The 16705-nt window shown below is 45.8% G+C and overlaps 1 protein-coding gene across 2 annotated transcripts in view; it reads right to left on the reverse strand.

The window, feature by feature from the left end:
* Positions 1-16705, reverse strand: part of KIAA1755 (KIAA1755 ortholog) — a 525057-nt gene that overhangs the window by 66066 nt on the left and 442286 nt on the right. For both annotated transcript variants that reach the window (XM_078652123.1, XM_078652122.1), the window contains exons 20-21: positions 2181-2297; positions 715-987 (exon numbers count right to left, since the gene is read on the reverse strand). In XM_078652123.1, coding sequence (XP_078508249.1) covers positions 715-987; positions 2181-2297 — 390 coding nt within the window. The remainder of the gene's footprint in view (positions 1-714; positions 988-2180; positions 2298-16705) is intronic.

A 16705-nucleotide genomic window follows, 5' to 3' on the forward strand; every position in this document is an offset into this window, starting at 1 on the left:
GTGCACGATATATTTTATAATCAAATATGAAAGTTGTTTTTTAGTACTTTGAAGCGTCCCTCAACCTCTATATGCTTTCTAAGTTTTCTGGTTCTGATAGGCCCAGAATGCATTTTATTGAAAGTAAATTTGCACATTTCCTGCAGCTCGTAGAAAAACGTAGCCTTGCATTTAATACTGGTAACCAGAAGTGTGATTTAAAAAAATAATAAAGTCAACAGTGTGTTCATGTATTGTAATTGTATCTCTGCTTCAAGAATGTCTAGCATTTTCCCTGTGGGAAGATCCTGCCAGCTGCGCATTAGATACGTTTATCTCAAAGTAACAATTTTCTGTCAGGTTTGCACTCCATAGACTTGTACAGAGGAATAATGCATATAAACTGCTCTATTTTATATGCATTTCAGCATTACATGTTCCAACTGGCCATTTTGGGCTAGAGCTCTGGTAGTTTGGAAAGACAATTGTCTTTTGATTATTTGCTCTGCCGCTCGCTATTTTGCATTAAACGCTGCCCTATGTATTGTGTTTTATTTTAACACTATGGTATATAACTAAATTAGTCTGTGTAAAAGTTTTTAAGGGCGAATGCTTTGCACACAAGATCTGCCACAAATTTATATTTGTTGTTTGTACAGGATACAGCGTACCGCCAGATTTTAAAGTCTCAAACCTAGCACGCACTATTTATGAAAGACACAATTTTGCACTCACTCAGAAGGACAGGCCCATCTCTTTCATGAGTTGCTACTCCTTCTTCTGGGCAGACATGAAGACCGTAGAAGCTCCTGCTGAACTCTGAAGACCCAGGCGGTAGGAAACCATGTGGACTGAGGGACCCCCGCCCAGAGGAAGAGGATGATTTGCCTCCGAGGGATGAAGCACTGCCTGCACTGCTCCCGGAGTCATTGGACTTAGCACTTTGATTGAAGAGAGAGTCGTGATATGAGGAAGGCACTTGAGCAGAAGAAACAGCTGATTTACCATCTGTGGTGGAGAAAATTGTCAAAAGAGCCATCAGATCGATTGTCAGTCATCTCTAAATGGACTTTTCACACACAAAAGAAAACACGGGGGGCAAAAATACCAACAGTCAGACTGTGCACAGTAAAATAAAATGTTTTGCTAATAGTCAAACAGTTTACTGCGGGATTTGAAGTTAAGAGTATTATTTACTCTACCACTAGAAAGGGAACATTCGGATGATTACATACATCCCAAGTTCACTTGAAATCTTCAAGGAGAATGCTATTCTCTGTGTCTGTTTTAAGCTGCAGGGGGCATTAGAGGGGAAGTCATATAAGAAGTTATAGGTTAGAAAGGAGAGATGTGAAAATGACAGCTTCATAATCTAAGACCATTGACTGAGTGTATTCCAGTGTACATCTCCCATGTTTTATTGTGGATATGTAACTCTCACTTCTTCAGACATTAAAAAATACTGCTGGGTACACATTTTTTTTCTAGTGCACTAGAGCAGCCCTTACCAGTCTTGAGATGTGTTACGCAGAATGCTCTGAGGTTAGTTTTTTTCCGCCATTTTTATATAGTGCAAACTTTAAAAAAAGGCATTTGAGCGCTTTACATGAGTGCCGGGTTACATTACACAAGTTCTGATTTTACTATTTCTTTAATGCACGCAGAGATTAATTAATGTGACCCAGACTCACAAAATGTTGAGCTGATGCTAGGACTCTAATTGAGTTCCTCAGTTCCAAGATTAGCAGTGCTTGCAATCAGGCCAGACCTCCTCCCAATAAATGTGCTTCTTGGAGACTCATCATTACATCGATATCATGGACTCTGTATTGTTCAATATCTCACAAATGATTGTCTGGCACATAGGAACTGAAGCTCTGAACATTCCGGGCACCCATGTTGCGCTATCCCACAGATGAAAATGTAAAGTAAGGCTGGTGCATGCAGGTCGTAGCAGGTTATAGAAATTAAACCACTGACAGTGAAGGAAGCTGAAGGAGGGAGTACTTAGTACACTACTCCACCTATAACATAAAAAGTCCTTAAGTAACAATGGTTGACTGGGAATTTCTTGTCTTCGAGAGAAGAAGCTGAATGCTTAAGATGAAATGCCATGGAGACTACAGGATTTTAGACAATTGCTAGAGTAAATATGAAGTGTTAACCAGAACTCAATAAAATTGACTGGCATGCATATTTACCTTTGCCAGTGAGTGCACAGTGGACTGATCTGTCATTGATTGCTGCATCACTTGGCTGGATATCTGTGAATGGCTTGCAGCCGAGGCCAGAGAATATTCTCTCCTGCCGGCGTACTTCTGCAAAAAAACACATGAAGTGAGATGCTAATAGAATGGCAGTATATTCTGCATAATACACTGAAAACATATTTTATTTTATAATTTGTTTTGCAACTTCGGCCCCAGGATCTGTCTCAGAGTGCAGGTTTTTGTTGGATTTCCTCTTTTGTATATGTTAGAGAATTTAAATAGATAGATTTAACTATATGATACTTCAAACTCAGTGAATGGGGACAAGATATCATTGGTGTACTGTGTATGTTTATCATAAGTTTCTGAATTGCATCTCATCCCAACCCCTCCCCATCACCTCCTTTTGTCAATTAAATAGTCAAATGAGGCTTGAAATATATTGATATTTACTTGATGTGCAATGTTCAGTTCAAACGTTCTAGGCAAATTTATCAGTATGACTTAGCACTGGTCTATATCAGTCCATCATACTGTCTTTAGTATCCTAAGCAGAAGGCGGGGTCTCTCATACTCGGATGTATGACGCTACAACGCATGCTTTTACCACGCATGCTGTTACAACGTGGTTTTTACAACGCATACCATTACAACGCATAGCGCTTTGGGGTGCTGGATAGTGAATAGTTTAATTTACTATTCCAACTCCAGTCCCCGTGGACACTAGGGAAGGTGTTGGATAGTAAATTAAATCTATTCCCTATCCTAGAGCGCCCCCCAGCGCAATGCGTTGAAATGGTTTTCGTTGTAAAACCTGCGTTGTAATAGCACTGCGTGGTAAAAGTTGCGTTGTAAAGGATGTTTCCCCTCATACTCAGAACATGTTTTTAGGTCTCGTACACCTAGCGCTGGAGCGCGCATGCGCTGCTGGCTCTGCGAGGCTTATTGTAATCGAGGAGATTTTAGAAGTGGGGTTGAAGCCCCGCCCCTATTTTTCATTGGCTGACATCATCCTCCATGCTAAATGCTGGCTTCCGATTGAAAAGGAGGCTTCTTGGTCCCTCCTTGTTACCACCCTGTCTCCTTTTGGCACTGCCCATCTAGACTGGATCTTTTGCTTGCAGCTTTACACAGGCTCCTTTATTAGTCGGTAAGCACGCACTATTTGGGACACTGATGGACACCACGACGGCTACAGCGCCATGCACTCAAAAGTGTATATTTTTTTATTACTTTAATGAGAGTGGCGCCCGCTAGGGACACCACGCTCACTTTATTTATTGATATTTCACATTTATGTTTAGAGTGGCGTCCACTTCAGGGACACCGCGCTGTTCTTTTTGTTTTACTTTAAAACTGAGTGCGGCATCGCTTCAAGGACACCGCGCTCAGTGTTAAAGTTAAAAAAAAAAAAATCAGCGCAGTGTCCTTGAAGCGGCGCCACGCTCGGTTTCTACACCAGACCCCCAGTCCCCCTACCAAGGCCTGCACACTGTTCCCCCCTCTTGTGTTCTGTGCACAGCGCCTGCTTGCCACTTGTTAAATAATTTACAGCCTCGAGACGTGTCTTGCCTGGCCATAGGTTGTTGTCTCCCACGGGCTGCTCCCAGCTAACTAAACTTGACCATTGTCCCTTCCTCTTGCTTTCACGTGTAAAGTGCTGGCGGTGATCCGGCTGCAGCCTTCATGCAGCCCTCAGTGGGCCCCCGCCCCGTGACCTCACGCACACTCATGAGCGATTTGTGCCAACAGCAACATAGCTTTCCTGAGAAGCCTTCATCTCATGCACTGCAGGATTTTACTGATGCTGTTTTGTTTTGTTTTATTATTAAAAGTCTTTTCAAGCGCACCCTTCGGCATCTACGAATGGTATGTGCTCTGGGCGTGTCATAGATTTTCTAAAAATCACTTTTGCAAACCGAATAAAACAGATCATACACATAGCCGGATTGTGGGGGTTTTTGGTGGTGGGTGTACATCCGTCACGGGGAGTTCGGGGCGGCGTAGGGTGGGTGCGGCGTTTAAAAGTGCGGGTGGGATTGTGAATGTCTCTAAAAGATGAGTGGGAAAAGAGGTGGAACAAGGGATCCTTTCCAAGAGGCATGCCCTATATAATTAAGGTTGTGGTCTAGGACATGTCAACTAAAATGCTGTACTTATGTGACATGACCAGTATTTGGGGGCACCTCTGCTATTTTTTTTGTTAGGCAATATCTCCGGCCTAAAACAAGCCAGACCTGTTGCATTGCCAACCCTTCTTACAAATACCAGATCCATGAATCACAGCAGTAATTTTGTAGTGAACAATTACAATTGTAACCGTTATATTTTCTAAAAATATGAGACTTACTTAAAGACTACTAATGTCTGTGAAATGTCAGTGGTCTTGGGAGTGTCTCCGTCACTTCTGTTCTCACCTTCACACCACTTTCATTGGCATTCTCTCACTCAGTTTAGCAGCTAAGACCCATTTTCTTTCCCATCTTTCTGAAATCCTCCATGTTCATATCTCCTACCTTCCCCCAATTCCAGTTGACACATATGAAATCATCGTTGTGTGTGCTCTGCAGAGTGGCCAAGGTTTGGATGTGCATGTAATCTGTACACCTTTATGACTCACTGACAGGCACTGAGAAACTCGCACTGCCTTCACCTCAATTTCAGAGCTCTCACATCAATTTCAGAGCTTTCAAGTGCTCCCTGTCATAACCCCCTCCACCCCCCAACTTAAATTCACTTGAAGTCCACTCAGTCCAAAGTGTGCACAATATAAGGAGTCATATGGTGCATGGGAAAAAAACGACAGAAACACACATCCAAAAGTCAAATACTCTTAGGGAATCCAAGATGAAGTAAACCGTAAAATTTAAATAAGGATTGCATGGTTGATATGGCATATCGTAAGCGTTTTTACAGTCGTTGAAAAATCGATCAGTGTTTTGTCCGTAACGTTAAAGACATGAATATTGAGCATGAAAAGAACCTGTTTTAAAGTTGCTTTTTAGTTAACCGGCCAGGCCTATCCCCTTGAAAGTCCTGCTTGCGGCACAGGTATCTATTTTGAATCTATGTTGTCTTGTATCACGCTTGTGCATTAAGAATTAAACAATGTGAATGTCAAGCAGAGAGACTTTCATCAAGCCCGCCTTAACCACCCCAAATGCTGACATGATCTTAGATCAGTCTCTTAAGTCTACAGACCTCTCAGGCACCCTTCCCCAACACATACACACTCAGATTGGCGATGAGCACTTGCAGACGTGCAAATTCCGTCCTCCCTTAGGCCTATACTATTTCACTCTGGCTTCAGAGATATCAGTAACATTAACTTAGCCCAACAACTCTACCAGTACACCAGTCCACATCTAGTTACCTCCAGAAGGATTTTGTTTGAGGAAATACCCCAAAACACACATTTGTCGCATTTCCATCTACGGTCCTCATAACTTTCTTCCAGAATATCGAAATTTTAATATCGACCTGCCAAACTTTTTGGGCCAAAATATCTTTGTGTATAGGTAAGTATAGATGTACTATTCTGAACTCCCCATATATGTACCTTGATGGTGCAAAATGCAACGAAGAGCAGCGATTGCGGCGCTGAGCTGCATTAAATGACATCGATTTTCAAAATATGGCCTTCAAAACCACGTCACACACTCCCAAAATGAGCCAGAACGGGAAACTGTTAAATTAAGTCTTTACAAATGTTATGTATTCGTGGCCCAACTGCAGCAAACGAGCATTATCCAAAGTTCCAATAAAAACATATGGCTCCAGCGGAGCACTCTCATCAGGCAGGCAGGCTGGCGTCCACGCTGGCGAACACCTGACGCACGTTCCCAGCATCTGGCTGTGTTCCAGCCAGAAGCAGAAGCATGGCCTCACTGCAGTAGGATTAAGGAATGCTGGAACTTTACTTTTGTGTGTCTTGGAAGGAAATTTGAACAAGATGTTCCCCAAAATTTCATGTCACGTTAAAGCTGCTATCGTGCCATTTTGAACTAAAAATGAAGAATCGTACAATGTGCATTGATTAATTACTTGAACTACAGCTGCCAGGGCCTACTTTTTCTCTTATTTTTTTATTTATAGGCTTATATAGCGCTGGAATCGACTCCCGAAGGAGTATCTCTGCGCTCAATTCACCTAGCAGGTAGAAAGCAATACTCTTAAGATCTAGAGAAGGAGCTACATTTGAAACAAGAAAGTTTTCAACAGTTTCCTAAATGCTAGATGATTAGTACAAAGCCTGAGGGTAGCATGCAGTTTGTTCCAGAGACAAGGGCCAAGTAAGAAAGAGCCTTTCCGCCCAGTCTCGCCCTTCTAATTGGGGGTATTTGAAGCAGGGATTGATTACTGGAGCGGAGAGCACGTTTTGGGTTGTAAGGAACAAACTTCTCCGCCAAATACGTGGGGCCCAAGCTGTGTGGATGATACAACAGGTTTTGAATTTGACTCGTTGTCGGATCGGTAACCAATGGAGCTTTTCCAATAGGGGGCGTGAAGAAGATCTAGGCGGGGCATTCAAAACTAACCTTGCGGCGGTGTTTTGTACCACCTGGAGCCTACTAAGTAAACTGTTGTTTGCTGATATTAATAACCCATTACAGTAGTCCAGGCGACTGAGCACCAGGGCCTGAACCAGGGTCTTTCTAGAGGAGTCTGGTAGTAACGGAAACACTCTTCTGAGTAGTCCAATCACGTGAAAGCAGGACCCAGCTGTTTGATTTACGTGCTCTTTTAAGGACAGACCTTGATCCAACCGGACACCCAGGTTTTTCACTACCTGCTTGGGGCTGGGGTCGGGGCCCAGATCTAATGGCCACCAGTCCGGAGTCCACAGCAGTGTGGCCTCCCCAAAGAGCATTACCTCTGTTTTCCCTACGTTACACTTAGGAGTCCATGGAACATTTCTACCACTGATGCTGCCCTATTCCCCCAAAACAGCGAAATAAATAGGCCACTAAGATGATGAAATTTCACTGGGCCTATCATTTACCATAGCATCTACCTACACATCTATATGCACACCTACATTTTGCTTCCAATTGTTTTTGATCCTATGCTTTACTGGTAGATTTTCAGTCGTAAGTTAAAACTGACAGTCTCCTTACAAGGGACAGGGTGCAAAGTTGGAATATGCAAATCTCAGCGAGTACTGCAGAGATGGGCAGATTTTGTACGCTCATGCAGCAGTGCAGTCAATCAGGTTATGAGGACCTTGCAGGTCCAGACAACAGACAGATTACACTAGTCATAAATGCCGGGTTTTCCAACAGTGTTAGTGAGTAGGCACGGTGTGTAGGAGAGGCGCTGGTGTTGCAGGGCCCCATAATACCCAAATGCATGAGTTCAGAAGGCTATGGAGCAATACATTTTCTTTTTTATCTTGTCACATTTGCTGAACGTTCAGGGACAGTGGTCACATGTCAGGCTATGGCTTCTGACAAACCACTGCTTATTCTTATAACATGGAGACTTGTGCTTAGTAGGTCTCAGCTAGGCAGCGCATGAACTGTCTCAAAGAGACTGATGCATATACTTTGCGGTCTTCAGCCTGGCCATAGGATTCCCATTTGCTGGCTCCATCGTCGCTCTGATATTCTTTCTCCCTATGTGTCCATGACATGCATGCCTCATGCCTATTCCTGTGTTTACTCCTCCCAGCGAGCATGCACCAATTACTACCATCCATCCCTTTTCCCATTTTAGGAACTATTTTAGGGACTACTTTTTCCTTTGTCTAAGATCACTACACACAAGGACTCGTGTTTTCACTGGCTCTGAGCTCTGTTTACTGTTTCTGTAAACAGCCCTGTAATCTTGTTTTACTCTCTTCCCATACTCGTTTCACTCTCCCATATCATCAGTGCACCTTCTTTGCCTGTCCTCTAAACCCTCTCGACCACTCCATCCGTGTACCTTGCGCTCTCTCACTCACCATTTTCCCCTACCACCTTTGAAACCTTGTGCCCCACAGTGCTTTTCTACTACTCCTTTCCTTCCACGCTAGTCTGAGGTCTGCCATTCATTCCTTTCTTAGTTTGTTTCTCCTCCTCCTCCCTTCTTTCCTGCTTTCCACACCCCTCATTTTTTCTTGTCATCGCTGGCTGTGCTCTCTCCTTTAATGCCCAATGCCTGCTGTCCCTGCCCCATAACCTCTCACCTTGAGGACTGCGATTCTTCCTCCCAGTTCATTCTTCCCCTGCTACATCACCACTTTCCCCACTGCTGCAGACGATGCCCCCCTTACGCTTGCTTTTCTATATAGGTAATGGCCCAGGGTGGCCAGTTGAGCCCGCTCCTCCGTTGCCACAGGTGGTATCCCCCGGCCTCTTTGCTCCATTTGTCCCTCCCCAATGCTGCCTGTGTTCTGATGCTAATCTCCAAGCAAGAGCATTGTGTTGTTCTCCTCTACTCACATGTCCTGGAAGCAGAGCCCTTGTTCAGGAGCAGCATGCCCTCCCTCTATACCCACACCCTCACTTCACCCAATTTCTGCCAGCATCTTACTGCACAACACACTGTGTTAATATGACAAGCATTGTCACAATAAATCAAAAGGATGCATGGGACGATGGTCTCTCAAGGGATGGATACGTTAGTGCCCAGAATATTTAAATCTGAGCGCTGTAAGTCTCAACTGTTTCTGTCTGCATGCCCAGTAAGAGGTGCAGCCTGTCTTTGAGTTTACAAACAAGGAATGTCTTTTCTCCACAGACGTGGCCCACTAGGAATGCTAATGCTGCGCCTCGCCTTGGCTTTCTCTTTCGCTTGCTGCTCTTCTCTTCATCTACACACTCATACTCTCTCCATGACCATCATTTACCTGCTTGTAACAACGCGGCAAGGCATGAATATTGTCTAGAGATAGGTAACCAATGTTGTGAGGCATTATTCATATCAAGCCACACTGATGTTGTGTGATCCACTGCACATGCTATACTAAACTCATATTTAGCATTCCCGGTGTTCAACCACAAGTGGTTTGAACGTGAAGCATTAACTGGGGCATACCTGTGCTCCCACTACAACTACAGTTTATCGTGTGGATACTCCTCATATACAGTGTGAGGCATACATGACCCCCACAGCCTCACTCTCACTCTGCAGTCACTCTCACTCTGCTGTCACTCAAGCAGTCTCACTCTGCAGTCACTCTCACTCTGCAGTCACTCTCACTCTGCTGTCACTCATGCAGTCACTCTCACTCTGCTGTCACTCATGCAGTCACTCTCACTCTGCAGTCACTCTCACTCATGCAGTCACTCTCACTCTGCAGTCACTCACTCTGCTGTCACTCATGCAGTCACTCTCACTCTGCTGTAACTCATGCAGTCAGTCTCACTCGGCTGTCACTCATGCAGTCACTCTCGCTATGCAGTCACTCTCACTCTGCTGTCACTCATGCAGCCACTCTCACTCTGCAGTCACTCTCACTCTGCAGTCACTTTCACTCTGCAGTCAGTCATGATGTCACTCTAACTCTGCAGTCAGTCATGCTGTCACTCTCACTCTGCAGTCAGTCATGCTGTCCCTCACTCTGCAGTCAGTCATGCTGTCACTCTCCCTCTGCAGTCAGTCATGCTGTCACTCTCACTCTGAAGTCAGTCATGCTGTCACTCTCACTCTGCAGTCACTCTCACTCTGCAGTCACTCTGCAGTCACTCTGCAGTCACCCTAACTCTGCTGTCACTCATGCAGTCACTCTCACTCTGCAGTCACTCTCACTCTGCAGTCACTCTCACTCTGCAGTCAAACTCACTCTGCAGTCGCACTCACTCTGCAGTCACTCACTCTGCTGTCACTCATGCTGTCACTCTCACTCTGCAGTCACTCTCACTCATGCTGTCACTCTCACTCATGCTGTCATTCTCACTCATGCTGTCACTCTCATCTTGCAGTCACTCTCACTCATGTAGTCACTCTCCACTCTGCTGTCACTCATGCAGTCACTCTCACTCTGCAGTCACTCTCACTCTGCAGTCAGTCATGCTGTCACTCTCACTCTGCAGTCAGTCATGCTGTCACTCACTATGCAGTCAGGCATGCTGTCATTCACTCTGCAGTCAGTCATGCTGTCACTCTCACTCTGCAGTCACTCTCACTCTGCAGTCACTCTGCAGTCACTCATGCAGTCACTCTCACTCGCCGGGACGCTCCTTGGCTGGAGTCGCTGCGCGCACAATAAATAGACGTAACATAACATAACATAACATAACTCTGCAGTCACTCTCACTCTGCAGTCACTCTCACTCTGCTGTCACTCATGCTGCCACTCTCACTTTGCTGTCACTCTCACTCTGCTGTCACTCATGCTGTCACTCACTCTACAGTCACTCATGCTGTCACTCTCACTCTACTGTCACGCATGCTGTCACTCTTACTCTGCAGTCACTCATGCTGCCACTCTCACTCTGCAGTCACTCATGCTGTCACTCTCACTCTGCAGTCTCTCTCTCTGCAGTCACTCTCACTCTGCAGTCACTCATGCTGTCACTCTCACTCTGCAGTCACTCTCACTCTGCAGTCACTCTCACTCTGCTGTCACTCTCACTTTGCTGTCACTCTCACTCTGCAGTCACACTCACTCTGCTGTCACTCATGCTGTCACTCTCACTCTGCTGTCACTATCACTCTGCTGTCACTCTCACTCTGCTGTCACTCATGCTGTCACTCACTCTACTGTCACTCATGCTGTCACTCTCACTCTACTGTCACTCATGCTGTCACTCTCACTGCAGTCACTCATGCTGTCACTCTCACTCTGCAGTCACTCATGCTGTCACTCTCTGCAGTCACTCATGCTGTCACTCTCACTCTGCAGTCACTCTCACTCTGCAGTCACTCATGCTGTCACTCTCACTCTGCTGTCACTCTCACTCTGCTGTCACACTTACTCTGCTGTCACTCATGCTGTCACTCACTCTACTGTCACTCATGCTGGTTTTTTTTGGATCCATTTCACAGCGAGCAACTAAATCAAACAAGCATTTTTTGTAGATAGTTCTTGTTCATTTCTGCTGCTTGTACAGGGAAGCTTTCTCGGTGGTGCCACGTGCTGCCTAATCTGTGTCTCTTGTTGAAATGAAAGCAAGCGTCGAGGTTACCGCCATATGCAAACATCACTTAGCTGTTTAACGCGTTTGTCTGGAAAGACGCAACCGTTTCAAAGGAGGAAAGTGCATGAAAACAGTTATGTGTGTGCACACATGAGAGGAAGAGGTCAGCGCGGCTCTTAAAGATTTCCTTACAAAGGCTAGAGGTGATGTCATACAGTGTTTCTTTCCAGTACAGTATTTATACGTGGCATCGGTGCCTGTGGAACACGTGTCTCCTCCGCCAAGATACAGACCGCTATTAACGCAATCATTACTCCCAAATGATGGTAGTATTTCTGCGGCCACTATCAACGCAAAGCCGGAAATAAGGAGCGAGGTTGTGGCGTAAGGGTCAGAGATGCTGACTTTGGAACTGGGGAACCAGGTTCGAGTCTCCGCATCGGCTCAATATCGTGTGAATCAAATCATCTCCCCGTGCCTGCAAAAAATGAAAGTGTCCTGGAGTACTGTAACTGGTACTCATTTAAAGCGCTCCAATACCCTTGGGTCGAGTTCGCGCTATATAGAACTGTAAAAAAAAACAATGCAGAGTCCTATAACATTCTCAAGGGAGTTCTTATCCCCCACCTGCAACCCTGCATATTGTAATCTGTAAAATCGTGTTTTTTAATAAAAATCCCCTGCTGTTCAACTTGAGTTATAAGTATATAGCTCGTCTTTTCACCTGGCTTCTGCCCACTGTATTGGGGTCAGTCACTAATTGTTTATGTCGGCGTGATAACAGGAAGAAAGGCAACAGACTCCACGTAAAGGACACGATGCACGCTTACAGAGACTTCAGGAGCTTTCTGAAACCTGTTGATTCCAGGCCCCTTACTGCGCATGGGGCTATTTTGCAACCCATGGTTTAGGGATTTTTTTTTTTTACCCCTACAAAACTCATTCCCCTCCCAGGAGATGGCAGCATGCAGCCACATACCACACATAGAACCCAGGGAAGAACCAAGAAACCAAAACAAGCCTTGGCAAAAACATTCAAACCGGCCCCACGCTGCAGGAGCCCATGACCTGACTGGTACAGCTGAGTTTTCACTGCTGCTCTGAAAGCAGTCTATCGCTTGAAGTCCACCGGAAACTGCCGAGTGGTCAGCTCCCTCCATCCTGGCAGAGATGTGCAGGTGGGAGAAGCAGGACGTCCACGTGTCACTGCAGCACGGTTCCTCCTTTTCAATACTGTGACCTCTCTTCAGGACCTCTTGGTGACACTCGACTCGACCTTTCCAGTCAAAGGTGCAGGGATGCTCTCTGCCCTGAGGCTCCGTTCCACCTGTCCAGATGCACCGCCTTCAGTAGGGGCAGCTCAAATAGAAAGGGGGGGGGGTTTACTCGCATCTGGGGAAGAATGGAAGGGCCCACGCCGTCATCTCACACAGTTCACTCTGGCCTGTCCCACTCCTCTCCACTCAGTGTCGCTCTCATATCTAACTTGTACGTTCGCCTCAATAGCACTAAGCACTCCCCTGCTCACTGTCCTGTCTCATCAAACACCCTGTGCCATCTCCCACCATGTGCCACCTCCTATCCTATGCCACCTCCCACCCTGTGCCACCTCCCACCTCGTGCCACCTGTGACACCTAAATATGAACTATTTGTGAACCACAGTCTGCAGCAGCACAATAGTATGTACAGGCAACTTTCCTTTCAAAAGAAAGCCTTTCCCTTCATGAACTTAAAATCGTGCTTTCCTTCGCCAACGTCATTCTGTTGCGCAGTGGAATCAGGCCGCTTGCTTTTCATAAGGGTGCAGGGGGAGGTGTGGGGTGCAGGGGGAGGTGTAGGATGCAGGGGAAGGTGGTGCGCAGCTGGTCCCGAGTAAAGTCCGAGAGGCCTGGCTTGTCCACAGCTCACCCTCAGCCCTCATCTGTGCGCCTCTGCATGTTGGTCCGCAGCAGGACCCCACATGAGAGATGCTTGAGGATCCTGTCAGACACAGTGCCTTTCCCGGCACCCGGGGGACCCATGATCACAGCCCGGAACAGCATGTGAGTGGCCATGACTACAAAAGGTGGCCAGGAAGTGGCCCGAGGGACAGAAGGCTCCCTGACAAGAGGGCAACACCCAGCACTCAGCAGCTCGCTGGCCCAGCGCCCAGAGTTCAGGACTTAGTCAAGAGGCGCGCGCCACTGCCCTGACTGCCCGACCCTCCCTCCTGACTGCCTGCCCTGCTCTCTTTTTCTCCCCTCCCCTCCCCGCTCGCCGCCCTCTCCTGCTTTATCACCGCCCTGTTCTGCCTTATACCCACCCCGTCTCTCCTCGCGCCGCTCTGACGCTGCAGGAGGCGGTGTTGTTCTGGCAAACTTCCAGGAAATGAATACAAGCGGTGCATATTAATGCATACCTTTAGATCCAGCCTTGCCCCGACGGGAAATAATAATTCAAACAAGCGGCACTTTAAACGATCGCGAAGGCGATCAAATTGTAAGAAAGAAAAAAAAGGCCGCTAGTGGTGCGCGCGCCACTGCAAGCATATGTCTTCAATTACTGCGGCTGTCAAGCCGCGATAATTGAAGATATATGGCCTATGGTGCGCGTAACAGACACCAATAGGCCATAGGCGGAGCTATGCGACCGCCTATGGCCTATTGCGTGTTCTGTTTAAAAACAGCACGCACGCGAAGGCCTATGAAAATGGACCTTGGAAATCCACACACACAGCTATGTGGAATTTCAAGGTCCATTTTCAAAACGCCCGGAATAGGACTCTCGTCGCTGCGTGACACTGCTGCACAGTGTACGCAGATCCCGAGCCCTAAAAAGCCAGGTCTTCAGGCCTTTACAGATAGAAAGTAGTGACATACAGTTTCCTACTGGCTCTGGGAGGGGATTCCATAATTTATGGTCTATATATGCAAATGAACGCCCTTTCATACGAACCAAACGGAACCTTGAACAAGGCTTGGTTCAGAGATCTCAAAGGTTGGGTGGGCTGATAAGGCACCACCAAATCCTGAATGTAGTGCAGTCCTAATCCAGCTTTATCCTTGAACATGTAGCATTTGTGAATTTGATGCACTTAGAAATCATGAGCCAATGCAGTTCGTGGAAAAAATGGGAGACTGAGGCAAATTTTGGAAGCCGGTACAGAAGACTGGTGGCTGCGTTCTCCACTATCTGCAGCCGACAATTTGTTGCTTTATCATCTCCCAGGTACAACACTTTGCCATAATCTAATCTAGATAAAATTAGGGCCTGAATCATTAGTCCTTTGGGATGATGCGAGGGTCATCCAGATGATCTTTTTCAACCACTTTAGCTCTGCAAAACAAGTGCCAGTCACCTTATCCACATGAGGCTTAATAGATAGAATTATGACCTCAGTTTTATCACCATTGAGCTTGAATGAGTTTTTATTCATCCATAAGGTGATACGACTCAAGCCCAGGCTAATATCCAAAGGTCTGTGATTCTGTGCAGATGAGAAAGTAAAGATGATCTGTATGTCATGTGCATTAACAAAAAGACTCAAGCCACAACTCTCCACTATATCTGCCAAAGGGCAGTCATAAATGTAGAACAACATAGGGCTGAACACTGAGGCCTGAGGGTCTCCTGAGGTTGGAGCTTGTGGCTCAGACCTGGCACTGGATGAAACGACTTGAAATTAATGATCTTTTAGAAAGGATATATGCCAGGCCAGAGGTGAGCCTTCAAGGCCCAATTACATCAATCTTTCCACCAGGATGAAGTGAGACACAGTGTCAAAGGCAGCTCTAAGATCTAACAAAATAAGGGCGGCTGTTCAGCCCTCATCCAGGCATTGCCTCAAAGGCTTAGTTACACCCAAGAGGGTGGGATTCAGGGTTGTGTCTAGCTCTAAAACTACACTGCGATGAATGAAGAAAATTATGAGCCTCCACAAATTAAGTGAGCTGAGCATTGAAGTGTTTCTCCAAAAGTCTGGAGAAAATGGGTAGCAATGAAATTGGACAAAAGTTCGACAAATTGGAAGGGTCCAGATTTGCATTTTTGCAAAAGTGGAAGAACAATCGCCTGCTTCCACCTCTGAGGAACAGATCCCTCCCATAAAGAGAAGTTGAGAAGACCCATTACCATTAGTAACAGGGTTGAGTCTAATAGCCTAAGCATGCTAGATGGTAAGGGATCAAGCGGGGATCCTGATTTGATGGATTGTAGAATTGCCTTAGAACTCATCATTCCTAAAACTGACCATGTCCTTATTTTAGATATGGAGCCACAATTGGTCAAAGTGCCAAGACAATCTTCTGAATAAGATTCTGAGTATCAGCGTCTACAACAGGGTCACTTAAATGTACTCCATTCATACAATCCTTTACCAGTTGGGAATGAATGTTTTCCACTTTTTTCGGTGAAAAAGAGAGTTAGCTAGTCGCATTGGGTCCGAAAAAGCGAGGTTGTAAGAGGCAAGTTCCTAGAATCCGAGAGTTCCTTAATCGCCTTGAAAAGTGTCGTAGGACACCTTGAAAAGTATCTTAGGACAATTTTGAGCAAATAACATTTTATCAGAGTAACACCCTGCTCAAGAAGATATACAAAGCTCATGATACTTTTTAGCGCTACTCTGTAACTGGTTTTAGCCTCTTCTGTACAGGACTTTCGCCAAAGTCTTTCCAAGACGGTACATTGTTTTTTCTCATGTCTCAGTACTCCATTAATCTAGGGAGTCAGTGGATCAGACCAGCCTGAACATTTTATTGTGTCCGGTAATCTCCTCCATGGCCTCCATAAGCCAATTGTGAACCAGATTCTGAGCCACATGAGCTGCTTGTTTTAAAGCAGGCCTGGTGCTATGGAGTTGCTCATTCAAGGCTGAGACGTTTAATTTAGAAAATTCCTAAATTTAGATGTAGACTTGGGTCGGATTTTTTAGGGGCAGGTCAGGACTCTAACATTAAATGGCACAGCAAAATGGTTGGACCAAGGTAATGGAAGAGAATGATCAGTAACCAAGTCCACCACATTGAAAAGACTGGATCCAGGAGATGGTCGGTCACATGAGTTGAAGCAGAATTACACAGACTCAGATTAAGGGCACCCACATCCTCTATGAAGGTAGTGCTTTGATTGCACTTGGGGTCTTCTAGGTGATGGTTAAAATCCCCAAGCACAGTGAAATTGACCAATTGCAGTATATGAGGAGCTACTCAGTCCGGAAAAAAGGTACACCAATTTCCAGCATACCTTGGGGGTTGATAAATCAAGATATAGTTATTGCCGATTTTTCTACCAACCAGAACAATCACAAGTTCAATTTGCCAACACAGTTGCTCAGTTTTGGGCACATATGTGCTCATGATGTCCCTTGTGTCCTTTGCCCGCAATCAGATTTTTCTGTCCTTAATCTGAGGCTTAGATGATTTAAGCCTCAACAGGTAGTTTTCTGCACTGAAGCTGTTTTTTGGCTGAATGTT

Source organism: Lissotriton helveticus, chromosome 7, assembly GCF_964261635.1.
Source record: "Lissotriton helveticus chromosome 7, aLisHel1.1, whole genome shotgun sequence".
Classification (NCBI taxonomy): Eukaryota; Metazoa; Chordata; class Amphibia; order Caudata; family Salamandridae; genus Lissotriton; species Lissotriton helveticus.